This window comes from Lissotriton vulgaris, chromosome 5 (assembly GCF_964263255.1).
Source record: "Lissotriton vulgaris chromosome 5, aLisVul1.2, whole genome shotgun sequence".
Taxonomy (NCBI): Eukaryota; Metazoa; Chordata; class Amphibia; order Caudata; family Salamandridae; genus Lissotriton; species Lissotriton vulgaris.
In genome coordinates, this window is record NC_141693.1 from 1,315,219,743 (window position 1) to 1,315,245,496 (window position 25,754).

Below are 25,754 nucleotides of genomic sequence, written 5' to 3' on the forward strand. Positions count from 1 at the left end.
CGATGGCACTGGCAAATAAGACACCTAAAGGGTTAAAATAATTGCATTTTGGTATCGGATGATTCTTTATTTTGTAGGTGCTAAAATGACTATTGACATTGATGACAGCACTCGGATGGTAAATAATGTTCCTGCTATCCAAAACCAGGAAGAAACACCTCTCGCACCATATCCATGTTTGCCTCAACAGTGCTTGTGTTGCTGTATTCATTCATTCCTTCACAACCTTTTTATTTCCTTTCCTTTTTGTAGAATGCTCTTGAGATCAAAGAACTCAAAAAGTACGGCCCTTTTGATCCTTATATGAATGCTAAGGTGTGTACCTGCCTCTAGGGAATTTCTCTGTGCCATCTTCCATTCCTGGACTTTGCTTACCACTGTCATTGCCTTGTCTTTTGGCATAGGTTTCTTGGACCTACTTAACTCCTTTCCCCATGGCTCACTCTTGAGTTCTAGTCTATTTCTCGGATCTTCTCTGAGTCCCCTCGGATATGGACACTTCATTTGTCCATTGTCTCCTGTCAGACACTGTCCTGCAATTGGGTAATTAAAGGGGGAAATCAGTACATCATAAGTTCTCCTTTTCTATACTATCCTGTCAGTTATTCAGCTTTTTCCTCAGATATTGGTTGTATCCTACTTTCCCCTCTTCCTATCAACAATGTCTTGACTGCCACACAGTGAGTTATCATCTCTTCCTTACCTGACACTTTCTAACTACTCTTCTTGGCTTCCATTATTTAAGTGCATCACATCACAGCATTTCTTGTATTGTTCTCATTATTCTGTGACATGCTCCTTTCTTAGACTTGTAAGTTCTTTGTTGTATTTGTCTCTATGGTAGAGCGGTGGCTTTCTCTTTTGTTAGCAGAGAATGCAACAAACTATTCTTGTGTTGCCTTGCACTTCTGGAATTTGGAAACTATGGGCTAGGTGTATAAACCATTTTTTCAGTCACAAACACTCCAAATCTAAATTTTCAACAACAATTTTTTTTGCTATGTACAAATTCCATTTTAGCAGTCTGTAAAGTTTTACTGACTCCTAAAACAGGATCGCAAATGGACCCAGATTCTCTACTTGGAATACAGATTCCCTAGTTGGAAGAGTCATATTGTGGACTTTCCCTCCAACATGACTCTTTCAACTAGGGAATCTGCAGTGTATCAGTAGTTTGCAACCACACTTCGAGTGGCAAACCATTAACAAATTACTGAGCCCCAAGATGGGGTGGTAACCCTTTCACAAACGGCAGAGCCTCCCCTTTGGATCCCTTCCCTTTTGGGAATGTTGGGAAAAAAATTTGTGAGAGCAGGCAGTGGTCAATTTTTAATGCAACTTTCGATTTGAAAAGCTTTATTTTATTTAAAGCAGTCTCATTTCATTGAATGAAAAAGGTTGTTTCAAAAGTAAGCTTCTTTATTGAAATGTTGCCACAGACAAAGTGGTCTACTGACCCTTTCAGGCCACTATCACAGTGATAACCGCCAACTGGAGTGAGTGTTAATTGGCAACCTACCATAAGAATATTAATGATGTAGATTAGATTGCCACCCACTTTAATTTTTAATTTTGGGAACTAACCTGTAGATAATAGTCCGGTTCACAGAATTCCACAATAGTTGTAAAAATACTGTTTGCAAACAGCTGCAATCAGCTTTTGCAACCATTGTATTGGCACATCTGGCCCTTGGTTCCTATTGTTTTGCTTTCCCTACCCTCTAATAAACGTGCGGTGGTGGTAGGGGGCTGGGTGGCATGTACATCATGGCTCTCAACTTCTTGTTTGTCCTATCCTTTTTTTGTTTAATGTGATATTTTGTCTCTGCTATCTTATTTTTATTTTTTCCTTGTCCGTTTGTTCCCTATTTGGATCTGAATTAACTAATAGAAAAATAAATCAAATCTCAAATTAAACTATATTCAACTAAAACCATTTTGTAAGCTCCACTGGGTCGTTTGGCCCATTCAGGTTTCCCCTTGGTTCCCCTGACCCCTTTTAGAAAGCCTTTATGAGAACTGCAGATTACTTCTTTAGATGTATTATTAAATAATATTTTTTTCACATGTATGTACTATGTCTTCCAGCATGAGCATGTTTTGAATCTGCCCTTTCCTGAATCAGTAGCATTTTAAATTTACTGTGAGAAATTATTAAAATTATCTTAAAATCATTTTACTATGGTTCCTGACAACCCATGTAGATGATTTCACAAACATTATAGTTTTGGTGAAAATTGAACTTATTTTCCCACGTTATCGGATCATTACCTTATTGACCTTCATCTAGCCGTTTGCGTTGTTCACCAAGTTTTTTGAGGTTAAAAAGGGTACCAATAGGTTCTTGAAAAATTTCCTGAAGGGTTTCCTTTTTCTGTGATACAGGAAGGATTGCCAGAGGTAAGAGATTTTTTTCTGTTTGATTCCTTGTCTCTGGAGTTTTACTGATCTAAACGGACATCTTGGAGCTCCCATTGAGCTGGAATTGCTCTTCAGTTCAGTCCACTGAATGAGTGTCACCATATACTGGTCTATTTGCTACTGAGTCCTAGATTCCAACTCCTGTGGCTGTTTGCTTTGTGTTTCTCTGCCCTTCAGAGAAACTGTTTACTTTGTCATGGTTACTTTATATTCCTAAATACCATTTTTAGGTTTCGCCCTGCACAGCGCTAGCGAAATCTATTATTTTTAATATCAACTTAAAAGAGACTTACGTCTCGCCTCCTCTCTTTCGTGACTTCTCATTGGTTACTGTGTATGCCCCTTACCTCGCCTGCTTCTCTTATTAGTTTTCCGCCACCTAAATACTGTTCACATCCGCTTTGGTGGAACTATATTTTCATAAAATTTTGCCTTTTACTCTTGAAGAGTATTTCTATATCAGTTTATTACCTGGATGACTTCTTACTCCCTTAAACTTAATGGGGACAAAACAGAGCTGATGCTCCTGGGTCCCACAAACCCTACTTTTTTTTAATTCCCTGTGGCCCCCATGCCTTGGCACCCCCCAACCCCCAAGGACAACATAAAGAGTCTTGGGATCTGGCTGGACAAAGCTTTACCTTTTAATACCCAGGCTACAAAACTTTCGGCTACCTGCTTTGGAGTCCTTAGAATGTTGAGGAAAGTTCTTCCCCTCCTGCCTATGGAGGCAAAGCAGGTGGCCATTCAGGGTTTGATTCAGTCCCGTTTGGACTTTAGCAATGTCCTCTATCTCGGTGTCCCTGAATACACACTGCGTAAGCTACAGATAGTGCAAAATTGCGCGGCCCGCACATTGCTCCAGCTGCCGCGCAGACTGTCAGCCAAACCTGGACTGAGCAGTCTGCATTGGCTATCAGTGCGACAAAGAAATGTCTTCAAGGCTATGTGTATATCCCACCAAGCCTTTTGGGACACAGGACAGGCTATCACCCGGGATCTAATTACACAGTATCATCCTAGCAGAAATCTTCGTTCTAGCCAGGCGTTTATGGCTATTGTCCCTAGAATAAAAAAGGCAAGAGCGGGCGGCAGGATGTTCACTCATAATGCCGCCAAGCTATAGAACCCACTTCCCCTGCAACTTAGGTCCAACCCTAACCTTTTCTCCTTTCGGAAACAGCAGAAGACTTTTCTCTTTAAGGCTCCTCATTAATTTTTCAGCGTTTTCCTTTCTGTTAAGCAAGTCATACCTGTTGCTAGCGCTTGGACGCCTCAGGGCAGCAACCACGCTTTACAAATATACATTTCATTTCATAGATGAAATGATTTTCATAGAATCACAGGACGTTTGTGAGGTGCCACAGAGATCCCCCCGCTCTCGAGTCAGTAGCTCTGCCCTCTGCGCCATATGCTCTACAATCCTGTGTTATTTGTCATGGAGCTCTTTCCTTCTCCCGGACGCCGATTTACGAAAACAGTCTTATTTATTACATTGGTGAAACCGATGCATTACCAATGTGTGTTTTTAGATGGTTACCATGTTTATTGTGGTTGTTTTGGGTAAAATCTTACTTTATGATTTTCTTTCTACACCATGCAATGAAACAGCTAAAGAAAAGTTGAAAATAGTAAGTTTTATATTTATATGCATTTACTTCAAGTAGTAGTTTTTCACTTTGTCCTGTGAGATGGACCAAATGTAGCATGGGCTCCTCCATTAGTTTGTTAGTTGGGTCATAGTTCCAATCTCCAGTGGAAGATCTTGAGGCATCAAAAGCAGTCTTTTTCCATTGTTCCTTCCTTTGCTCACTTATGGGCTATTGCTTAGGCTTGCAGTCTGGAGATGGTGTAACTACAAGCTTGACTGTCCGGTGGTTTTTGGGATCTGTTTCTGTTACGGTCTTTGTGATAAGACAAAAATCACCTTATTCCTATTTTTACTTGTGATTATGGATTTGGGATGTTTGTTTTACTTAGTTTGTCTAGGCATAACTAAGAAGGTTTTCCAGCGTAGCTACAATATGCCTGTCATACCCATGTTGGCTCTTCATAAATAGGTAAAGTTGCTAAGGCATTTGGAGTTGCATTACACTTGACAGCATGAGCAGTGCAAAGAGATGATGTATCCCAAAATTAAATAAAAAAACAAAAAGTGATGAGAAAAGCTTGCAAAAAATCTTTTGTCACTACCTTCATCTAGGCTTCCTAGAATTTAGTTGGTTTGACATGTGTTATTAGGCGTTGCATTTTTCTAAGCTATTTGTAATTATTAATCTTTAATTGCATAATCTATCGATGTATTTCAAATGATGGTCCATAATTGGTTATATATTTGTATCCTGTGTTGGTAAAGTCATTCAAACTTATACACTCATGTCAGCTTACCTTTATGCGTATAACATTGTAGTTCTCCTTATTTCCGCCCTTGACCATAGTGATCAGGATTTATTGGTAGTGAGCGAGATTAGGAAGAATGCCACAAATGCGCTTACATTCAGACTTCACAAAGGCAAATCATGCATCTTAACTAGAGGCAGTGCTCAGCCCCAGTGCTCTTCCCCTTCATTTAACAGTACCCCTTTTGAAAATACTTGGTGTGTTCTTCCTGTCTACATTATCTCTTCCTGTCTACTTTATCCCTTGCATCGTATACCACCTCCCCATCGTCTGCAGTCAAACCTTTCCATTGGTTTGATCATTGTTTTTCCACCAGCACAAACCCAAATATCCCCAAACTCTTCTGGTTCTTATTCCCATTTGCCATCTTCATTGAAACTTGCAGATATGATCCATAGTATGACAATCTCTTACATTCTCCTGTATGTTTATCCTTTGTGCACCAGAATGCCCAGCAGTGTGTAATAGTAGTGCCCATTTACTACTAGAGGCCTGCACGTTTACATGATCACCTTAGAGTATCTTTCTCTGACATCAAGAATCTCGGGAGTGCAGTCCTTGAGTTTGAAATATGCAGGACCACTGGTACTGCCATTGTTCCCTGTGCTAATCACTGCCACTTTACACCTTTTTCTAATAAGAGCACCAATGACCTCTGGATAACTGTTGGAAATCTGATTGTTAGGCTATGGGGGAATCATGAGGTCAAAGTCTTGATGAGCATTGAATGAATTTCCACACGTTCACCACAAAAAAGTGAACTGTCTATGAGGAATCGCTGGATCACTCTTGGTTGGCTGGCTAAAGCAGCAAGGTTTTTCCAGAGAAATCCTTGTGGTATATGTGCACCAACTATCCAAAACAATATAGTATTCAGGGATGAAGAACATAAGCTTGTTTATGTGAATCACATGTTGTTGCAAAAACAGTAGCCATTCCAAAGAAACAAAAATAACAATAGTAGTCTATAGATGTTCGCCCCTGCACTCAACTGATCCTAAGTTTAACAGTGGTTGAGTAAAATGGTGATAGGTATTCCTGGTCAAAAGAAGAAACCTCTCTGGAGTTTGAAGCTGTTGCTGAGGACTCTAGAAGGTTGAACTCATCTGCTGAGTGGTCCTGCAGTGTACTTGTACATATATCCTAAGTGCTCCAAGCTAAAAAAAAAATTCTAAGTGAACCTGCTGAGGCCACACCTTTTCCAGGTGTGTTTAGCAATTAGTTTTTGTCCTCCAGAGATGAAAAATGTCTTAGTTCTTATTTTTCCCCAAAAGTCTTGTAAATTTAGTTTGTTAGTGGGTAATGTCTCCAGATCGTCGGCCTATGATTCTAATCCAATAGGCCATGTTTTCCACTGTCAAGTAGCTAGCTATTATCTCAGTTTGGGTTCATTGAAAAGTGTTTCAATTGGTCTTAATGAATTTCTTTCAAGAATGGCCTTTGTCCAGTATAATCGGCACCATCTGCGCTATTCACCCTCCCTCTCCCACGCCCCAACAGGGAAGTTCCACCAACTGCTGAGAGTATTCACTTGGCAGTGCCTGAAACTTGGTATCCTTTGAGTTCAGCAAGTGATGGGTGTTAATATTTCTGAAGGTAACTTTCTGGACCTTTAGATTTATGGCAGAGATGAAGACTAATCCCGTAAGTACTTGTACAGGCACAGATTATTCATTGCAGAGGCAGGGCGCTCCTTTTTACTCTTTAAACATTTCCTGGGAGTAGGTTAAAGGGGGCTTTTTAAATGGTAAAGCTTGTCAGCTTTTGGTGATGACCCTTGGGCAAACAATTTTGTCGGATGTTTTAACCCTTTTTAAATAAAGGTTTTTAATTTTAGAAGGTTCTTTAGTCTAGAGGCTCGTGTTGCTATTGTATGTCTCCCTGACTTTAATTTAGTGAAAGTATGTGCTTTCTGCCAGAATATATGCAGACAAAGCCTCAGTGACCGGGTGTAAAGCTGAGAAGAAGACTGGTGGATAGAAGAAAATCTATGCTGACTCTAACTTGAGTGGAGCGTTTGCCTAACAAGATGCCTTGGTGTGAGGTCTTTCGTCTAACTGAGCTTATTTTATCCTTCTGCATTTCCACAGGTGTTTATAGAGAGAAAAAGACTTCAACAATATTCCTTTAATTCCTGATTGATGTTAAGCAGTTTCCTGCAAAGATGACAGGGTACCTCTATAGTTCCTCCAGCCATGTTTAAGGTGTCTAACCGCCATTCAAAATTAAAGACATTTAAGTGCCTTGGGAGTCCAGATATGCCCCCATTGATGTTGAGACCTTTGCAGTCAGAAACACAAGGTTGAGGCACATCCTTTAGGCAGTGCTGCACCTTTATCATCAGAAGAGATCTTGTTAAGAAAACTTGTATCACCAGTTGGACGTAACTCCCTAAATTAACACTCCCTCCACCCCAGACTTTTTACTTAAAAAGAAAGAGCCTGTCATTCTATGCAGGGTGAAGTATGTCCAAGAAAGAAAAGTGCTAAGTGTGATGTGAAGCCTCAGTGGAGACTTATGTTATAATGGAGACTTGGACTCCTTCAAGCAAAAGCATCTGACTTCAATGAGCATTTGGGATCCTGTTTAAGTTACCAGTTGTGAATCTGATTGAGGGAAATTAATCTTTAAAGGTGTCTCATAGAGAATAGAACCATTTTCTGTGATGTATTAACTCTAGGCAGCATTGTTGAAGTATTTCTCTGTCCGCGTTACTGACACCATCTTCACTCTTACCTAATAAAACACCCAAGAACATTTGTTTACTAGCAACCACAAAAGATACTTCTCATGACCACAAAAGTATACACTACCAAAATAGGACAGATTAACTGGTATCTAGAAATTCTACTTCCAGTTTTCTCAAACCTCCTGTAATACAGAGGTTGCAGGATTGATACTTTGAAGTAAAGTACTATTACTTGTCTTATGGTTTTCGAACTTGATCATGTTCGAAGTAGTCAGATGCCACATTGTTGAATTTCCATTCACTATCTTGCTCTGAAGTAAAATCTGAAGCTTTATCTTTCCCTGTTTGATCTCATCCATTCTCTATCGGGTCTGTCTTTTTGGGCAATTCCTTCCCAGCAGCCTTTTCTTTAGATCTCGACTCATAGGTTTTGTCATCATAGTTTTGCATTTTCTTTTTGTCATGTTTGCATTTAGATCCGATAGGATGTGCTTTATGTGCCTCTTCAGCAGAATTTTCTTTCAACATCAAGTGCTTGAAAGGTTTGATTTGTAATCTGTCTGCGTTGATGGCATTCCTTGGATGGCTCCTAAGGTCAAATCAAATCAAATCAAATGAGACTTTATTTCGGTTAATATTTCAAACCATAAAAAGTACATACATTGATTACATTTTCAAATTGCGCATCAATACATTATTGAAAACATTATACACAAATATCATTAAAAATCATCATGATTGTTAGGATCATAGGTCTAAGCAAGTTCTTATTCTCAGTGCAAGTTTTAAAAACGACAAAATATGGAGTACACAATCCTGGTGCAGGAGCTGCAAATAAATCAGGGCAGGTCTAATTTGTTTAAAATCCAATGTTCTCAGCAAATCAACAAGAAAGTAGCGTCTAGGATAATCATAAAACCTGCATAAAAATATAAAATGTAGCATATCCTGAGGAGACCTCCCGTCGCAGCCACAGGGAGCTACATGTTTGCTAAAAATGTCTGATTTGGGGCTTATTAAAAGCTGCTGAAAAGTGTTAAATCTGAACCTAGTCAGCAAGAACTTTTCATGTGAGCTGAAGGCGCAAGCCAGGTAGGGCTCCATTCCACCACACGACTTTAGCATGATAAACTTTCTGACACTTGGTTTCAGCACTTCCACACTTTCTCTGTCCGCCAATTTAAGCTTAAAATAGGCTCTTTTAACCGCTGTTATGTCCCCCTTCACAATGCCACTCGGATGGGAGAACAATTTGGCGCACCCCAGCATTTCCTAAGGTCTTTTGACTGCGACACTGAACATTTAGAGTCTTAGGGACTGACTGGGAATGACTTTTGTACCTTAAAAGTTTGGGAAGAAACGTTCTGGTTGGTACTTCTAACTGCAGATTCTTATCATTAGAACATCACAGTCGCCAGACTGGATCTGGGGAATTCTTTAGCTGTGAATTCTGCGCTCCAGTTGGTGGTGCTGTATGGCTCCATGGCACGACCACGGACGTGCACGCTAATGTAATTTTCTCCTTTTCGTGCCCCTTGACATGAATCCTGAGCTCTTTCCTTTCTCAATTGCCCTCCTTTGACTCCAAAGAGAAAATTCAGACTGCGTCCTAAGGAAGATGTTTCCTCTGACGACAAGTTGCAAGCCTTGCTGCAACTCCAGAAAGCAGATTATCAGTCAGGACCTTTATAACGCTTGTTTCTGGTACTTGGGTTCATGGCTGAAAGAAATGTACCCCCATGCACTTAACAGCAATCGGGGAGCAGCAGGTGACACTATGCTGCGGAACATAAAGATGTCAGTGGGCAGCTTCTAGTCATCCGGCTTTCCCGCTAAAAGTCCTAAGTCAAAGGCATGCCATGCCATAAGTATGTAAAAACTAAGCAGGGTAGAACCACTACTTGCCACTCAAAATCAGGCGACAATTCACTAAGACTCTCCAAGGGCCTTTCTTTTTTAACGTCTTCTTTCTCTAGTCTGGTACCACAGCTTTTCCTTGAGTGGCCGGAGTTCCCTGAGCCATTGTCTCTTTTGCAGAAAATTAAAGCCTTTAAGATAGCCTTGCTGTGAATTTCCAAGATGCTTCGGTCTCCTTAGCTGCCGTCGAGCTGTTGATGCCTCCAGTAGCGCTTTTTACAGTAGGCCCTCTCGGATGCAGATTATCCCATTGGGACTTGTTCCTTTCCCATACCATTGCTTGTCCAGACCTCCACTCTGGTTCCCAGGTCCATGCTGGTTCCCTCTGTGCCAGTGCCACAGCAAACTTCCAGACACTGTTCTCCATCCCTGAGCCAGCGTTGGCACTAGACATTTGTTAAACTATGAAATTACAAAGGCGGAACCAGAACTGATTGAATCAGACCCTCAGCCTCTTCCACCGCACCAACATTACCAAATTCTGGAGGCCCTTTTTGGCTCCGAATCTGACATTTCCAAAGGCTGCAAAATGCTCCCCATGATGATGATGATAAACGACATGACCATTTACTCCTCCCTAGCTAAATGAAGTGAAGTCTGTGTTGCCCCTACACAATACCAGGAGGTTGGTTATCTCCCCGAAACTGAGCTGGACTTGCACCTCCCTGAAACTGAGCTGGACTCCTCACTTAATCAACCTATGCAAGAAAGAGCCTCTTTTGCAGTGGAAGTGTGCAGAGCAGCAGAGGTATTAGATTTGTAACTGCCGCCTTTTAAGACTAAACCTAATTCACTAACTGAAATTATCTTACCAGGGCCATTTTCCATGGAGCCTTTGTTGCCTTTTAATGAGACACTTGCAGAAATCCTCATGTCAATTTTGCGAAATACATGCTCAGCCCATTTGTCAACCTCTGACCAGACAAGAGATTTTAACAACCACCAATTCCTAACAAGACACCGTACGTCTGAAGGACTTACAGCACAGACATCAATAAAGTGAAAACTACTGTTTTCACTTCTAATACTCCAGATAGGGAATCCAAGCATATTAACTTTTTAGGTAGAAATATATTTTTTTCTCAGGCAGCCTAGCCCTCTGCTCTTTGGACGCGTTGTGTTTTCTTGACTGGTATGCATATGCATGGCCAGCGATATCTTGCCAGCCTTCCCAGAGGACTTTTTGGTGTATCTTCCTCAAATGATTAGGATTGCACTATTGGCACCATTGTATTGCTTAGACAACACATTTGGATGCAAGCAACTGGGTTCCTGGTACGTTCCTCATGGATATGATCTTTGAAGGGTCTTGGCTATTAGGGGAGAAGGCTGATTCGTTGCTAAAGCAAGTTAAAAATAGTTGTCCCCCAGCACAATCCGTGGGATTGCTGTCAGCTCACCAATTCGACCAACAGTATAGAATGTTTTGGAGTTGTTCAAGAGTATTAACATAGATTATTATACTTCCTCCTCCCCTGTATCAGCAACTCTCAAGTGTCTTTAATTTGTCCTCGCATACCTACAGCCCACGATAGTGTGAAATCCTACATTTACTTTCAGCTAGAAATCTGTCATGTCAGACCATACGTTTTACGAATTGCTCATAGGAGCTAGCTCCTACCATTAATTTTGTGCCTTCCTTATAGCACCCTTGCCAGAACAGATTTCTGTCAGACATGCCTCCATATTAATGCAGGAAATCAACCTCCTTCTGGTGAAGAGTGCCATCTAACTACTGACAGACTCCGAGAGGGGCAATGCATGCTGCTCTTGCTACTTACCAAATGAAGACCGGCTTACAGCCTATTCTGGACATGTGGCCATTCAACACCTTCCTGAGGAAGGACAAGTTCAAAATGCTCACTCTTCCATAAATTCTATCTGCTCTGACTCTGAGATTGGATGGTGTTACTTCCGGATGCGTATTTTCATATACCCATCCTGCAGCCCTCCGGATAATACCTGCGTTTCATGGTGGGTTCAGAACACTTCCAGTTTGCCGTACCCCATTTTGCCCCTTAACTCAACCCCCCAGGTGCACGCCAAAGTGATGACAGTGGCCGCAGCTCATCTTTGAAGGTCTGGGATGCATGTAGTTCTGTACCTTGATGACTGGTTGTTCAAGGTGGACTTGTCATGGTCTGATGCAGAACATCTCCGGATGACTGCTGCCTAATTATCTTTCCGGGGTTCTACATCAAGGAGCCAAAGTTCCACCAGAGTCCGCTACAGAGGATTACCTTCATTCAGGTGATTCTGGAATCCAAGTAATTCCACCACTGCTACGAGTCTAGGACAATCCGATATGATCCTGATGTTTGAGGTTCAATCCTGGGTCTCTGAATATGATTCTGAGGCTTCTTAGGCTCTTTACTTTGTGCATCCTCTTCGTTCCAAGCGCCAGTTAGCACATGCAAACCCCACACTGAAACCTCAGGTTTGAGTGGGCTCATCATGAGGACAACCTAGCCAGCATGAGCCAGATCTCACCGGACACTGCTCAGGATATGCTGTGGTGGAAGATGGGTGACAATCCGATGCGTGGCAGGCTTCTTTCTTCCCCACCTAGACTTTAAGACTGTGACAGTCATGTTGCTTTTGGGTTATGGGGAGCATCTGGGAAAGGTATAGATCAGAAGCCACTGATCTCCAGCAGGTGCCAGCTCCATATGTCTGTTGGAGCTTTGGATAAACAGATTGTCCTAAAAGCCTTCCTGCCAACCTTTTGGGCGAAGATGGTGCAGGTCCCCACAGACCACACATCTGCACGCTGTATCGTACTGTCTTGTGCTTTGCATTTTCCCTGCTTTTGAGACCCTTTTAGCATTACTTTATTAGTTATAACTTCATAGTTTGCTCATTATTTCTTTAGTTCTATTTATTACATGGGGTAATGCTTTGCTATAGGTTGATAATACATCACTTGCTTACGTTAAATATTCCCTATGTGAGGCAGTAGAGGTTCATAAAGTGGCGTGCACTTATGCATATGTGCTAAGCAATAACACACATTTCTTTTTAACACCTTATCACAAATTAGGAGGCCTGTTTAATAATAACAATGAGAAATCGTCTACAAATCAGATACACAAGCACCTCAATATAGGATCTTCAGGTTTCTAAAGGGAGCCACGAAGGTGCTTCTAGGTTACTCACTGATGCAAGCTTTTGTGATCTGTTGCTTTCTCAAGCAAAACAGCTTGACTAGTAAAAAGGTTTCCCTATTCAATTGAATTTTAAATTGTATTCTAAGTATGTGCTCAAATGGAAGCTGTATATACCAACATTAGAGGTTTTTGACCCAATACCTCATGGTAATAAGGGACGAAAATGAAGTAGTTACAGCTGGTTCATCTTACCCTCTTCAAATATTTTACTCCTGGTGGAGTTTGATACAATAGACCAGTGCACTATGATTTTACCACTCATAAGCTTACTGTGATTCCTGCAAATTAAGTACCCTATAATAGCCTAATTCCTACAGGCTTTCAAGAACATGAATTACGGTTTCATGGCAACCTACTACATGTAGTGGAGCCAACTAGAATTAGTTCTTACGCCTTCCTGGTGCTGCCTGGCCAGTATTGGCTGATTATACCTATAGCCGATACTAGAAACTCGAATCAGGGTCAATTGAGACAGTTACTTAATGAGAACTGTATATAGATGACTTGGACAGTATGTATTGCAGGCATTAGGGACTGACATTGCTGCCCTCGCAGCTTTGCAGACACCTCATCAAAAGCAGGCAGTCCACAGACTATAAAATCATTAATGAGTAGAGTACCCACAAAACGAGAAGAAATCTCATTTTGGATTGCTAGAAAAACAAATCAAGTGGAACTGATATGTCTTCATTCAACACCCCTAAACGAACATAATTTTAGAAGTGTGTTAGTACATGCCTAATGGGTAGCATGAGATCAGCCTTAGAGAATTGTACTGCGTGGGCTACTTTATTTGCTAGTATAAATGCTATTACCCATGCCACATCCTCTTTGACTGTGTTGCTGGATGTTCTAAAAAATAAATGAAAAATGAACATGGGGCACTACAGCAGTTGATTTGAAAATGAATTTTATAAGTAACTTTAACACGGTCTCTTCAGTTGTTCATAGTAAGGTTTAGAAGAGTTTACTTTGTTGGCAATACACCATACAGGCTCGTGATCGTGAGATACCCAAAGTTATTATAGGCTTGTATACATTCATGGTTTGATATACCTTGGGCACTCTCCCTTCGGAGCTGCAACTCAAATGTAAAACTGATTCAGAAGCTATAGGAAAGGAGAAAACTGTGAAAAGTAAGAAGCACAAATCTAAACAGCAAACTAGGACTCGATCTCAACTGCAGCAGGCATTCGGAAACGGTGGTTACAATTTGAGGGACTGGGGAAATAAATAAAAACACCAAATCGGTTGTGAGTAAAGTAGACATACAGAAAGAGAGTAAAGAAGCGAGCAAAGAGAGTATGGTAGGAAAGATGAGTATCAGCAAATCAAAACGGAGAGAGAGGACTAGATAAGCCAGTCCGAATCCCCAATTTAATATGTAAATATCAAAAAAGGACTAGCTAGGTTGTGTTTTACCAATGGAGACTCAGTACGTATGACGGCAAACCATTTGGTTTGGTTGTTGAAGCATGCCACCGACTAGGTCGGTGGGTGAGGGCTTATCATCGGGCCCACCACAGTAACGCCGAATGCGTCCCGGGTGTGCTTCGACTCCAGATTACTGAGGAGCTGGTATACTTCTCTGAGTGTGCTGTGAGGGGGTGTATAAGAAAGTGAATTAAAAGCTATGCTGTAGGTCCCAGTGCCCGAGGGTATACAGAACTTTAATAGCTGGGCCCACGCTAGCATATAAAAAGGCAAGCGGACGCGATGGAGCAGGTTATGAACTCCCGCGTCCTATGTGGTCGACATGTTTCAGCCAGGCCTTTTCTTGTTATAAAACTGGCTTTCCTCAGGACCAATGAGAGTGTGGGTGAAAAAATTAATATTAAGTGAAGTGTTTAAAAATGTGTCGCACACGCTAAGGTGCTATACGTGTGTGGAGGGGGGTTCCCTCCGCTTTACTGTACACAAAACATAAAGGACGAAGACAGACGTACATGGTAAAGTCAGGTAAATATTAATTACCAAAAACACAACGTCCTGCCGGCAAGTTAAAGGTGAGTGAACGACCTCTATCGGCGGGAGTATAACGTGGCCATGAAAATGTATGGCGACAGTGTAAATAAAGGGCGTTTCTTAAGCGAAGTGAAAGTGGTGGACTAAACAGCGGGAGATAGTCAATGAGTGAGAATGGGTAATTCTGTTTCCTCACACATGCTATTTGCTGTTAAAGCCTCAAAGGTCACCAAGCAGGGAAGAGCGGACCCTAAAAATTTATAGGGAGGCAGGGGTTAGAACCTGTAGGGAGAGAGGCTGGCTTACCTACTTCGACGTGAAGGTTGGATCTCAGTACTTACGAGATTACCGGCCTCCGTGCTCCATGAACCTGTAGTCCTGCTGCGGTGTCCCGAGTGAGTTGAGATCAAGAGCACTCTGGTATTTATACTCGTCCTGGAAGGGCGGTACCTGCAGAGGGGTGGAGCAAGGGGTGTAGCTGCGCATGTGGAAAGAACAGTGTCAAGTGCTCATGGGCTACGCATGCGCAGAAGTGTGTAATTGTTTATTTCCCTTTATAAACCTCCCGTTTGGCCAGTTTTTAAGAATAAGGCGCAATTGCAGTAACATCCAAGACTACAAAACACAGTCCGGAGCCTTGGTCCACAAACTGGAAGACCGTGGGTATCCAACAAGAATCATCTCTAAAACCTGTAAACGAGCACGTAACTTGAACAGGGATGCACTCCTGGAAACCATACCGAAACCAATGGAACCTCCTGTGATGACCTGCGTTACAACGTACAATACGGCCTCTAATCAGGTGTCCAGTATCATCAAGAAGAACTGGAAAATAATCAACTCTGGTACCAGAAAGTGGGACCTTCCTCGCTTTGCCTTCAAGAGAGCTAAAAACTTAAGGGACCAGTTGGTCTCGACAAGACCCAGAAAAATCCAACGTCCCTCAGACAACACTATCCTCAATGCATGGGGGCTGCCCAAATTGACTGGACACCAACCTTGCAACAATTGCAGTGTCTGCCATCTGACCACTCCATCCAAAACCCTCAATCTCGAAGATGGTAAAGTATGGACACAACGGCAGTTCACCAATTGCAATTCTACTAACCTGGTGTATTTAATAACGTGTCATTGTGGCCTAAGATACGTCGGGATGACGACCAGAAAAGTAAGGACAAGAATGACCGAACACAGGAGCACCATGAGGTGCGGCAAAAATATCAGCAAACTAACAGAACATTTTCTGTCACACAACCATACCCCTAACGATTTCACGTGGACAGTCATCGAGAAATTCGACAACTGCGATGAAAGAACCCTTCACACCAAGGAACAACGGTGGATTTACCGCCTTTCCACCCACTTGATTGGACTTAACGACTCCATACCATGGAATTCACTGAATTGCTGAGTCCTGTTTCCGTCTGGACTCGTGGCCCTGTCCCTCTGTGCTATGCTACTTTTTCTAAATAAACAATTACACACTTCTGCGCATGCGTAGCCCATGAGCACTTGACACTGTTCTTTCCACATGCGCAGCTACACCCCTTGCTCCACCCCTCTGCAGGTACCGCCCTTCCAGGACGAGTATAAATACCAGAGTGCTCTTGATCTCAACTCACTCGGGACACCGCAGCAGGACTACAGGTTCATGGAGCACGGAGGCCGGTAATCTCGTAAGTACTGAGATCCAACCTTCACGTCGAAGTAGGTAAGCCACCCTCTCTCCCTACAGGTTCTAACCCCTGCCTCCCTATAAATTTTTAGGGTCCGCTCTTCCCTGCTTGGTGACCTTTGAGGCTTTAACAGCAAATAGCATGTGTGAGGAAACAGAATTACCCATTCTCACTCATTGACTATCTCCCGCTGTTTAGTCCACCACTTTCACTTCGCTTAAGAAACGCCCTTTATTTACACTGTCGCCATACATTTTCATGGCCACGTTATACTCCCGCCGATAGAGGTCGTTCACTCACCTTTAACTTGCCGGCAGGACGTTGTGTTTTTGGTAATTAATATTTACCTGACTTTACCATGTACGTCTGTCTTCGTCCTTTATGTTTTGTGTACAGTAAAGCGGAGGGAACCCCCCTCCACACACGTATAGCACCTTAGCGTGTGCGACACATTTTTAAACACTTCACTTAATATTAATTTTTTCACCCACACTCTCATTGGTCCTGAGGAAAGCCAGTTTTATAACAAGAAAAGGCCTGGCTGAAACATGTCGACCACATAGGACGCGGGAGTTCATAACCTGCTCCATCGCGTCCGCTTGCCTTTTTATACGCTAGCGTGGGCCCAGCTATTAAAGTTCTGTATACCCTCGGGCACTGGGACCTACAGCATAGCTTTTAATTCACTTTCTTATACACCCCCTCACAGCACACTCAGAGAAGTATACCAGCTCCTCAGTAATCTGGAGTCGAAGCACACCCGGGACGCATTCGGCGTTACTGTGGTGGGCCCGATGATGAAGCATGCCACCGACTAGGTCGGTGGGTGAGGGCTTAACAACCAAACCAAATGGTTTGCCGTCATACGTACTGAGTCTCCATTGGTAAAACACAACCTAGCTAGTCCTTTTTTGATATTTACATACAGGAAAGATGAGTACCCAGGATAGAAGAGCTAGAAAAGACAACCATGTGATGTTGAGCAAAATAGAAGAAAATAAGAGACTGGTTTGGAACCAAGAGCTCAGTTTAAAAGAGGCTGGTTTGACAAATAAAAAAAATCCTATCCTTTCTTGGAGACTGCAAGTTCTTCTGTGGAGTGGGACATGGGCAGTAACACTTCTGGACAGTGCATCAGACATAACTGTTGTTCACCAGACTCTGATAGAAACACTAGAAGGACACACACTCCAGATAGCTTGTAGCATAGAAATGCAGATAGCGGATATATTGGACAGAATTAAAGCTGTGTAATTATCAAATGTAGCTGATGCCTTTGATATCGTAGCTGAGAATGATTGGCCTCCCCTTTAGAAGGAGTCACCCCATGGATAGGGTGAAACGTGAGACCGTTTTCTCCTTGGTGCCTGCGGATTTCCGGAAAAAGCATGCACAAGGGTGGGCTTTGAAGCAAGCTTCAGTGTTGTATAGAAAAGAAGTGGGGTGTGATTAAAACTCCGTGCCACATGTTATTCCCATTAGGAGTGAACAACGGGTGCAGGCTCAGGATCCAGTAAATGCAGAGGTAAAGCACGTTCTAATTACCATCCTGGATAAATCACATTCTCCAGTATGGGGGTGTCTTTCATAGATTCACATGCCTGAATCATTCCCCGTCGTCGGAGTGGGAGTCCCACGGTAAATAAATAAGCAATAATACACATATAATAACCAAAAAACCTTGGTAATAACCAACCAGGAAGTAAAGTAGCCGTAAGCTACAAAGGCAAACTTCCACACTCATGACTATCCTAGTCATTTTGTATAGACCAAACTGCAGCAAATCAGGAGAAAGCACCCACCAGAATGTTCTCCCCAGAGGCTCAGGCTCTCAGATTATTTACCGCACGTCGTGTGAAGGGAGTCTCCCTGAGCTCTGCTCAGTACTTCTCAACTTGGCTGTTTTTTTACCTACTTTAAAGATGTCATCTTCTAAATCCCTCTTGTGGGAAGCTTAGGCTTTTTAAGGAAGAACCCCACAAGAAATGCATTTATTGCCTGTATCCAGACCATGAGGTTAAAGGATTGTAAGATCTGCAGAACCTTTCCTCAGAAGACCCTCAGAGACAGGGAATGTCATCTTCTCCTGTGGCTGCAGAAGATCAAGTGCCAGGACAACCCCCATTCTGAGGTAAGAAGTGTGGCTTCGGGGTCAACTATGTCCTCTAGAAAGAGGAAGATTGAGGAAGAGGTATCTTCTCCTCGGGCTAAGGTGTAGAGAAAAGCTCAATCCACCAAGGATTCTAGCTTGCCTTCCTCTTTTACCACAAAAAAGGCTTCTCCACCTTCAAAATCTGGACTTAGTACGCCCGAGAAAGTCTGGAATGTCTTTACCTTCAAAAAGACTGTCACAGAAAGTTTTATCTCAGAAAACGACCTCGTCGACGCTTCCTCAACAGTCACTTTTTCATCACCAAGACCTAAGATGATGATGTGTTCGGCTTCTTCCCCGTCGACGCTGGTCTCCGTTTCAATACAACCCATCTCATCGACGAAGATGATGCCTTCAATTGTCGATGCGCTTTCATCAACGAAGAGTAAAAAGGTCCCGTCGACGAGCGCACCGTCGACTAAGAACACCTCGACGGCGCCTAGCCCGTCGATGAAAGTCGTCGACGACCACATCGTCGCCGAAGACTGCCTCGTCGACAAAGACATCGTCGACTATGATTGCCCCGTCGACGAACTTCACTGTTTCGTCGGTGGCCACAGTCCATACACCATCTCCGTCGACAGTTCATCCGTTAACGCCTCTTCTTTCATCATGCAGAGAACTCCAGGTTAGTCTGCTGCTCCATCTGCTGCCTCCTTTGCCTCGCCGTCAACTGCAGCTTCTTTATTGAAAAGACGGGGCTCTTCTTTAACGGCTCTCTCCCCACTGAAGTTGCCTGAACAACTTTTAGACTCAGAAGAGGATGAGGAACAGTCTGATGAGAGGTTCCGTGCAGCCAGGAGTCCATCTGAGCTGATTATAAAGTATCAAGAAGAAGAAGAAGAAGATCATGAGGAAGAGCAGTTTCCTGAGCCAACAGGTCAGGGTCCTGCCACGGTGCCTACAGTACAGATGCCGTTAGCTCTCCTCAATAACTTGAAGTATATGTTGGATGACTACTATCGCCGGTTTCCTCCATCTGAATCGGCAGAGTCGCTCCCTTCAGCGCCCATGACTCAAGTACCTGCATCAACGTTGAGAACCCCAAGGCAATCTTTTCCGACACCTGAAGTACAATCCACAGTTCCACCTTCTCCGGCACAATCCCACGATACTCAGGAGGCTGTAACAGCTGATGATGACAGAGAAGAAGAAGTGGATGATAAATCTGTACTGTCGGAGTGGGATGATTATCTGACACAAACCCCATCATCTTCTGCTCCTCATACCGCGGACTCTCCGCCTGTAGATATTGGAGGATTCCACCTCATAATGGAAAGAATACGAAGAGGTTCTTAATCTCTATAGAAACGAAACAGGACAACTGTTTCTTATATGATTTTAAAGATCCGCCACAAAGACGGGTGAAGACGATTCCAATAATAGACTTTATTTGGAAGGAGGGACTTAAAATTATGGCAACTCCAAATTCTTTACCTGCAGTTTTACCACGTGTAGACAAGAAATATAAGGCACCTCTCAATTCACCTGCATGCCTTATAGGGCAATCAAAGACAGTCAGTTGTCACCCAAGCGGCCCAGAGAAGGGCTAGAAATCCATCTTCTCAAGTAACCGCTCCGCCTAACAGGGATGGCAGACGCCTGGACTCCATTGGCAAAAAAGTGTCCACGATAGCTGCAACTAGTGTCCTTGCTGGAAACTCCCTAGCAATATTGGGGAGATATGATGGACAAATGTGGTCGGATATATCACCATATACTAAAAAGCTTCCAGAGCCTGAAAGATTAGAGGCTAGGGAAATATTACATGAAGGAGAGTACACGTCTGCAGAGATGATTGACGCAGCAGTAGATGTGGCATCTACAGGCTTTTCGGCAGTTGGCAGGGTTGGCTAAAGTCAACATCCTTTCGCCACGAGGTCCAAGCGATATGCCTTATGATGGGGTTTCTCTTTGGCCAGTATATTGATGAGGCCATAAAGAAGGATACAGAAACTGCAAAGTCGCTGGGAAACCGTCAATTTCATAAATCGTCCTTTCGTGGTGCCAAAGGACCGGGGATCTTTTTCCAATAGAGGGGGCTACTCTCACCAGCGCTCATTCCAGTCCTCACAAGGTAACCAGCAGTATCAACCGTATAAACCACAAACATATGGACAGCGAGGTAACAATTACTCGCAAGGAAAAAGGAAGCCTTCTTACCGAGAATGGGATTCCTCCATAAAGCAATGAGCTGTATCACCTGCTGCCACCTCTGCCCATCCCAAGGTCAAAAGTTGGAGGGAGAATATCCCATTTCTTCTCGAATTGGTCCAAAATTACTACGGACAGGTGGGTCCTGGATGAAGTGGCCAGGGGCCACGCTCTAGAATTAGTCAAAACCCCTCCAAATTCTCCTCCAAAGGGTCCACCACCAGCTCACCTGAAGGAGCTGTTCTCCCAGATAAATGTTATGATTCAGAAAGGAGCAATCAAAAAAGTTCCCCAATTGTAAAAAGGAAGAGGGTTCTATTCGAGGTTCTTCCTCATAGAAGAAGTCAGGAGAATGGCGCCCTGTCCTCAACCTGTGTGCCCTCAACAAATACCTCAAAAAATTATCCTTCCAGATGTTAACACTTCACAAAATCCTCCAGCTTCTTTCCAAAGGGGATCACATGGTCACCATTGACCTTCAGGATGCTTATTTTCATGTACCGATCCCTCCCAGGAACAGGAAGTTAAGATTCAGGGTGGCTGGCAGGGATTTTCAATTCAGGGTTCTCCCATTTGGACTTCTTTCAGTGCCCCGTGTGTTCACGAAAATGTTCCACTTGAGGCCCATCTTCGCCTGGAAGGCATTCAAATGTTTCCGTACTTGGATGATTGCCTTATCAAGACCAATTCTTTAGGAGCAGCAAGAGTACATGTTCAAAGAGGCCTGACTCAATCTCTGGGTCTCTCAATCGATCTAAAAATAATCCCATCTAACTCCGTCACAAAGAAAATCGTTTCTGGGAGCCACACTAGACACTCAGCTCACTTAGGCTTTCGTCTCAAAAGAAAGGCAGCTCAAGATTTGCGAGATGGCTCTCCTCTTACAACGAAGAGAGTACGGTTCAGGTCGAATGTTCAAATCCTTTCTAGGGATGATCTCATCCTGCATCCCTCTGATACCCAACTGTCATCTCCGAATGAGACCTTTACAAGAGGAACTCAGCCTCCAATGGGTGCAGGTTTCGGGGTCGTTCGACAACAGGATCAGCATAACTTACCGTATGAGAGAAGCCTTTCATTGGTGGATTCAAAAGAAAAACTTGCAGGAAGGATGTTCATTCCTGACGGTAGTGGCAAGTTATCCCATCACCACGGATGCTTCCCTCGAGGTATGGGGAGCACACCTTCAGGGAATGACTGTCAGCGGAAAGTGGAATACACAGCAAAAGAAATGGCACATAAATCTGCTAGAGCTGAGAGCTATTTTTCTGGCCTTGATGTCCTTTCGAACAGTAATAAAGGGTTCCACAGTTCTAGTCAGAACAGACAATACAACAAGTATGCATTACTTAAACAAACAAGGGGGTACAAAATCGGCCCTTCTTTCTCAGCAAGCCCTGGAGATTTGGGATTGGGCTTTGGATCACAAGATAAACCTTTCAACAGTTCACGTCCCAGGGATGTCCAATGTGCTAGTGGATTTTCTAAACAGATCTGCAATATCCAATCACGAATGAGAGATCCATCAACTAACTCTGGACCTAGTCTTCCGAGAGTGGGGTCAACCCGACCTGGACTTGTTTGCAACAATCCAGAACCGGAAATGCCCACACTTTGCAAGCTGGATTCCCCACAGGGACTCATGCGGGGATGCGCTTTCGAAGAACTGGTCTCAGATATATATATATATATATATATATATATATATATATATATATATACGCCTTTCCTCTGATTCCTTTGGTTCCCAGAGTCATCCGGAAAATGAAGAGGCAGCCGTGTCGCCTCATTCTCATTGCGCCCAGGTGGCCTCGCCAATATTGGTTCGCTGAGCTTCTACTCCACTCGGAGTGCGATCCCATTCAGCTTCCATCAATACCGAATCTTCTGACAATGCAAGGGTACCAAATTTGTCAACCGGACCCAGCTTCCTTGAAGTTGGCAGCTTGGCTCCTCAAGATGTTGAGTTCGCCCATCTAGATATCCTCGAGGATTGCCAAGAGGTTTTGGCCAATGCTAGAGCGCCTGCCACTATTGAGACATACAAACTTAAATGGAAAAGGTTCTGTACTTGTGTCACTCTGCCAAGCTACACCCAATTCAGGCTAAACCTTAACAGATCTTGCCTTTATTTCTTCATTTGGCTAGATCAGGCTTATCTCATTCCACACTGAAGGTATTTTTGGCAGCCATTTCCAGATTTCGTCAAGATGGCTCTAATTCTCTTTATTCTGCTAGAATAATCCAACAATTCTTTCAAGGTCTATTCCTAATGTTTCCTCCTATTCGACGCCCACCTCCATCTTTGTATTTAAATGTGGTGCTTGCCCAGCTCATGCGGCACCCCTCTGAACCTATTCAGAAAGTGGATCTCAAGTTCCTTTCATGGAAAGTTTCTCTACTTCTGGCACTGACGTCGGTTCGTAGGGTCAGCGACATACAGGCATTTACCATCAAGTTCCTTTTTTACAATTCACTTCAAATTCAGTGGTGCTTCGTACCAATCCAAGTTACATGCCTGAAGTTCCCTCTGACTTTAATCTTAATGAACCAGTGATTCTAAAGACATTTTTTACTAATCCGCAAACCGGCAGAAAAAGCTTTGCATTCCCTAGACATCAGGAGATGTCTTAAATTCTATCTTCAACGAACTGCAACATTGCGAAAGACAGATCAGTTGTTTGTAGCATATGGAAGGCTACGTCAGGATACGCTGTATCCAAGCAGACCATAGCCCGCTGGGTGTCCTCAGGAATCAGACTGTGTCATCAACAAGCGGGAAGACCTCTATAGTCTTTGCCAAAGGCACATTCTACAAGAGCATTCTCTTCTTCCACAGCTCTTTTTGCTGGTGTGCCTCTCCATCAGATCTGCAGAGCAGCAACTTGGTCCAGCAAGCATACGTTCACCAGGCATTACTGTTTGGTTTCTGCAAGTGATGCAGATACTTCAGTGGGACAAGCAGTTCTTCGAAATCTTTTCAAATAAGGTGAGCCTCTGTTCTCCCTCCTCCTCTATGCTCTTTTAGACGCTTATTTTACATGTTATTCTCTTTGCAAAGTATGCATATGTACTATAATATAAGGAGCGTCTATGAGCATTATGATTTGTACTGCTATCTTCTCTGATTCAGGCATGTGAATCTATGAAAGACACCCCAATACTGAAGAAAAACAATAGTTACTTACCTGTAATCTGTGGTTCTCCAGTATTGTTGTCCTTCATAGATTCACATGCACCCGCCCACCTCCCCTCAGAGGCTCCGCAGGCGATTATGTTGGCTTCACTCCTGTGAGAGAAAATTTAAGAGCCAGAGCCTCTGGGGAGAACATTCTGGTGGGTGCTGTCGCCTGATTGGCTGCAGTTTGGTCTATACAAAATGACTAGGATAGTCATGAGTGTGGAAGTTTGCCTTTGTAGCTGAGGGCTACTTTACTTACTAGTTGGTTATTACCATGGTTTTATGGTTATTATATGCATATTATTGCTTTTTTATGTACCGCGGGACTCCCACTCCGACGACGGGGAAGGATTCAGGCATGTGAATCTATGAAAGACACCAATACTGGAGAACCACAGATTACAGGTAAGTAACTATTGTTCGTAACAGGGTGAGATAATGCCATGATACTTGACCTTAAACACGCCTCTTTTGCCTTTGTTTCTAATAGAAACCAATTGCTATAGCATCATCCTGGATTACAGAAATTTGAATACCTCATATGGTGGAAATCGCACATAATTAGACTTTTTAAATCGATTCAATTACAGTAGCTAACCAGTTAAAATTTTGGTGCTACGTGTAAGGAGGCTGATGGGTATAAGAATAGCTGGTTGTTCTTTTCAGCAAGATTAATGGAGGTCTTACAAGCAGTTCTGGACTTATCGTGCATCTATGATGTATACATCACAAATGATGATTTCAATGAACACCTAAACAGGGTGGACAGAAGAGTCCTAGCTCAACACTGATATAAAAAAAAGTTATGCAAATCAAAAAATTGCATCTTATTGTAATATTATTGAGATATAAATTATCCAGTGAAGGTCAATTACCAGCCTCCGATAATTTACCGGAATGTGCCGCTGCGGCTTCAAACACTTGGAAAGTTGGAAGCTCTTATGTGGTTATTTGTAGCCATTTGTTTCTACATTATGCAGAGCGAGGGAAGCCCTTACATGATCTGACGCCCACCCAGTGGTGGGGAGATGAGGGGGCGGTCCCCTCCGGCTGGCCCGCAATTGGGGGGCAGTGGCGTCCTCCCGCTCTTACCTGTCGTCTCGGGGTGGCAATCTCCCACCCCTGCTCTATAATGCGGCTGCCGTGGCGCGGCAAACACAGGGGTTACCAAAGGGCTATCTTCGCCATTAGGCCCACCTTTTCCGAAAAACAGTTTGATAGATATACATGCAGCTATTCTGACATGGGCTGCAAGCATACATGTTAGAATCTAGTTCTTTCCAGACAAGGGACAACAAGAAAAACCTGATAATTAGGTTGTTCTGAGCACTAAAACAGGGCCACTGGAATTATGCGATTGTACTGCCGCAGCGATTTTAGCATAACTCGAGAATTGCTGCATTTGCCACATAATCCATCATCTGCTGCACAATCTGCAGATTTAAAAAAACAACTTTTGTTTCTAGCTCAAACGGTTCAAAAGTTAATAAACACGCAGCAGCATGTGATACCTTGTAGTGGAAGGCCTTTTGCAAAGGGTGACTGGTCACCTTTCTGTAGCTTTTTGCTATATGTGGGTACTAAACTGGTAGTTGTGAGATGCACCTAATTCCCAGACAGTGTTAACAGGTGTAAAAAGTACAAAACAATGAAGTAACACTTAAAAAAAAATATGCCACAATACCCCACATAATTTACCTTTTCTTGCTGCATAATTTACTCAACCCTGCCACATAATTTGACCTTACCCTGTCGCATAATTCCACTGGCCCTGACTAAAGGCTGCACACATGCAGTTAACAGTGAGGGACAGACAACCCATTAGCATAGTATTCCACTGCTGACAAACTGTTCACTCGATATAAAATAATCTTACTCTGCAAATGCTCGAATTTCTGGAAAAACAATAATACCCAAACTTCACTTATATCACATGTGTATAAAAGTGTGCTTTATTGTATTGTATTGTAATTGCATTTATATAGCGCTTACTACCCCTGACGAGGCGTCAAAGCGCTTTTTCGGCAGGTAG

At 43.0% G+C, this 25,754-nt stretch overlaps 1 protein-coding gene across 8 annotated transcripts in view; it reads left to right on the plus strand.

The window, feature by feature from the left end:
* ANKS1A (ankyrin repeat and sterile alpha motif domain containing 1A) overlaps positions 1–25,754 on the plus strand; it is a 1,304,293-nt gene that overhangs the window by 409,864 nt on the left and 868,675 nt on the right. For 5 of the 8 annotated variants that reach the window (XM_086923222.1, XM_086923220.1, XM_086923226.1 and 2 more), the window contains exon 4: positions 253–315. The exons of the other annotated variants lie outside the window; for them this stretch is intronic. In XM_086923222.1, coding sequence (XP_086779348.1) covers positions 253–315 — 63 coding nt within the window. The remainder of the gene's footprint in view (positions 1–252; positions 316–25,754) is intronic. 8 annotated transcript variants of the gene reach the window in all.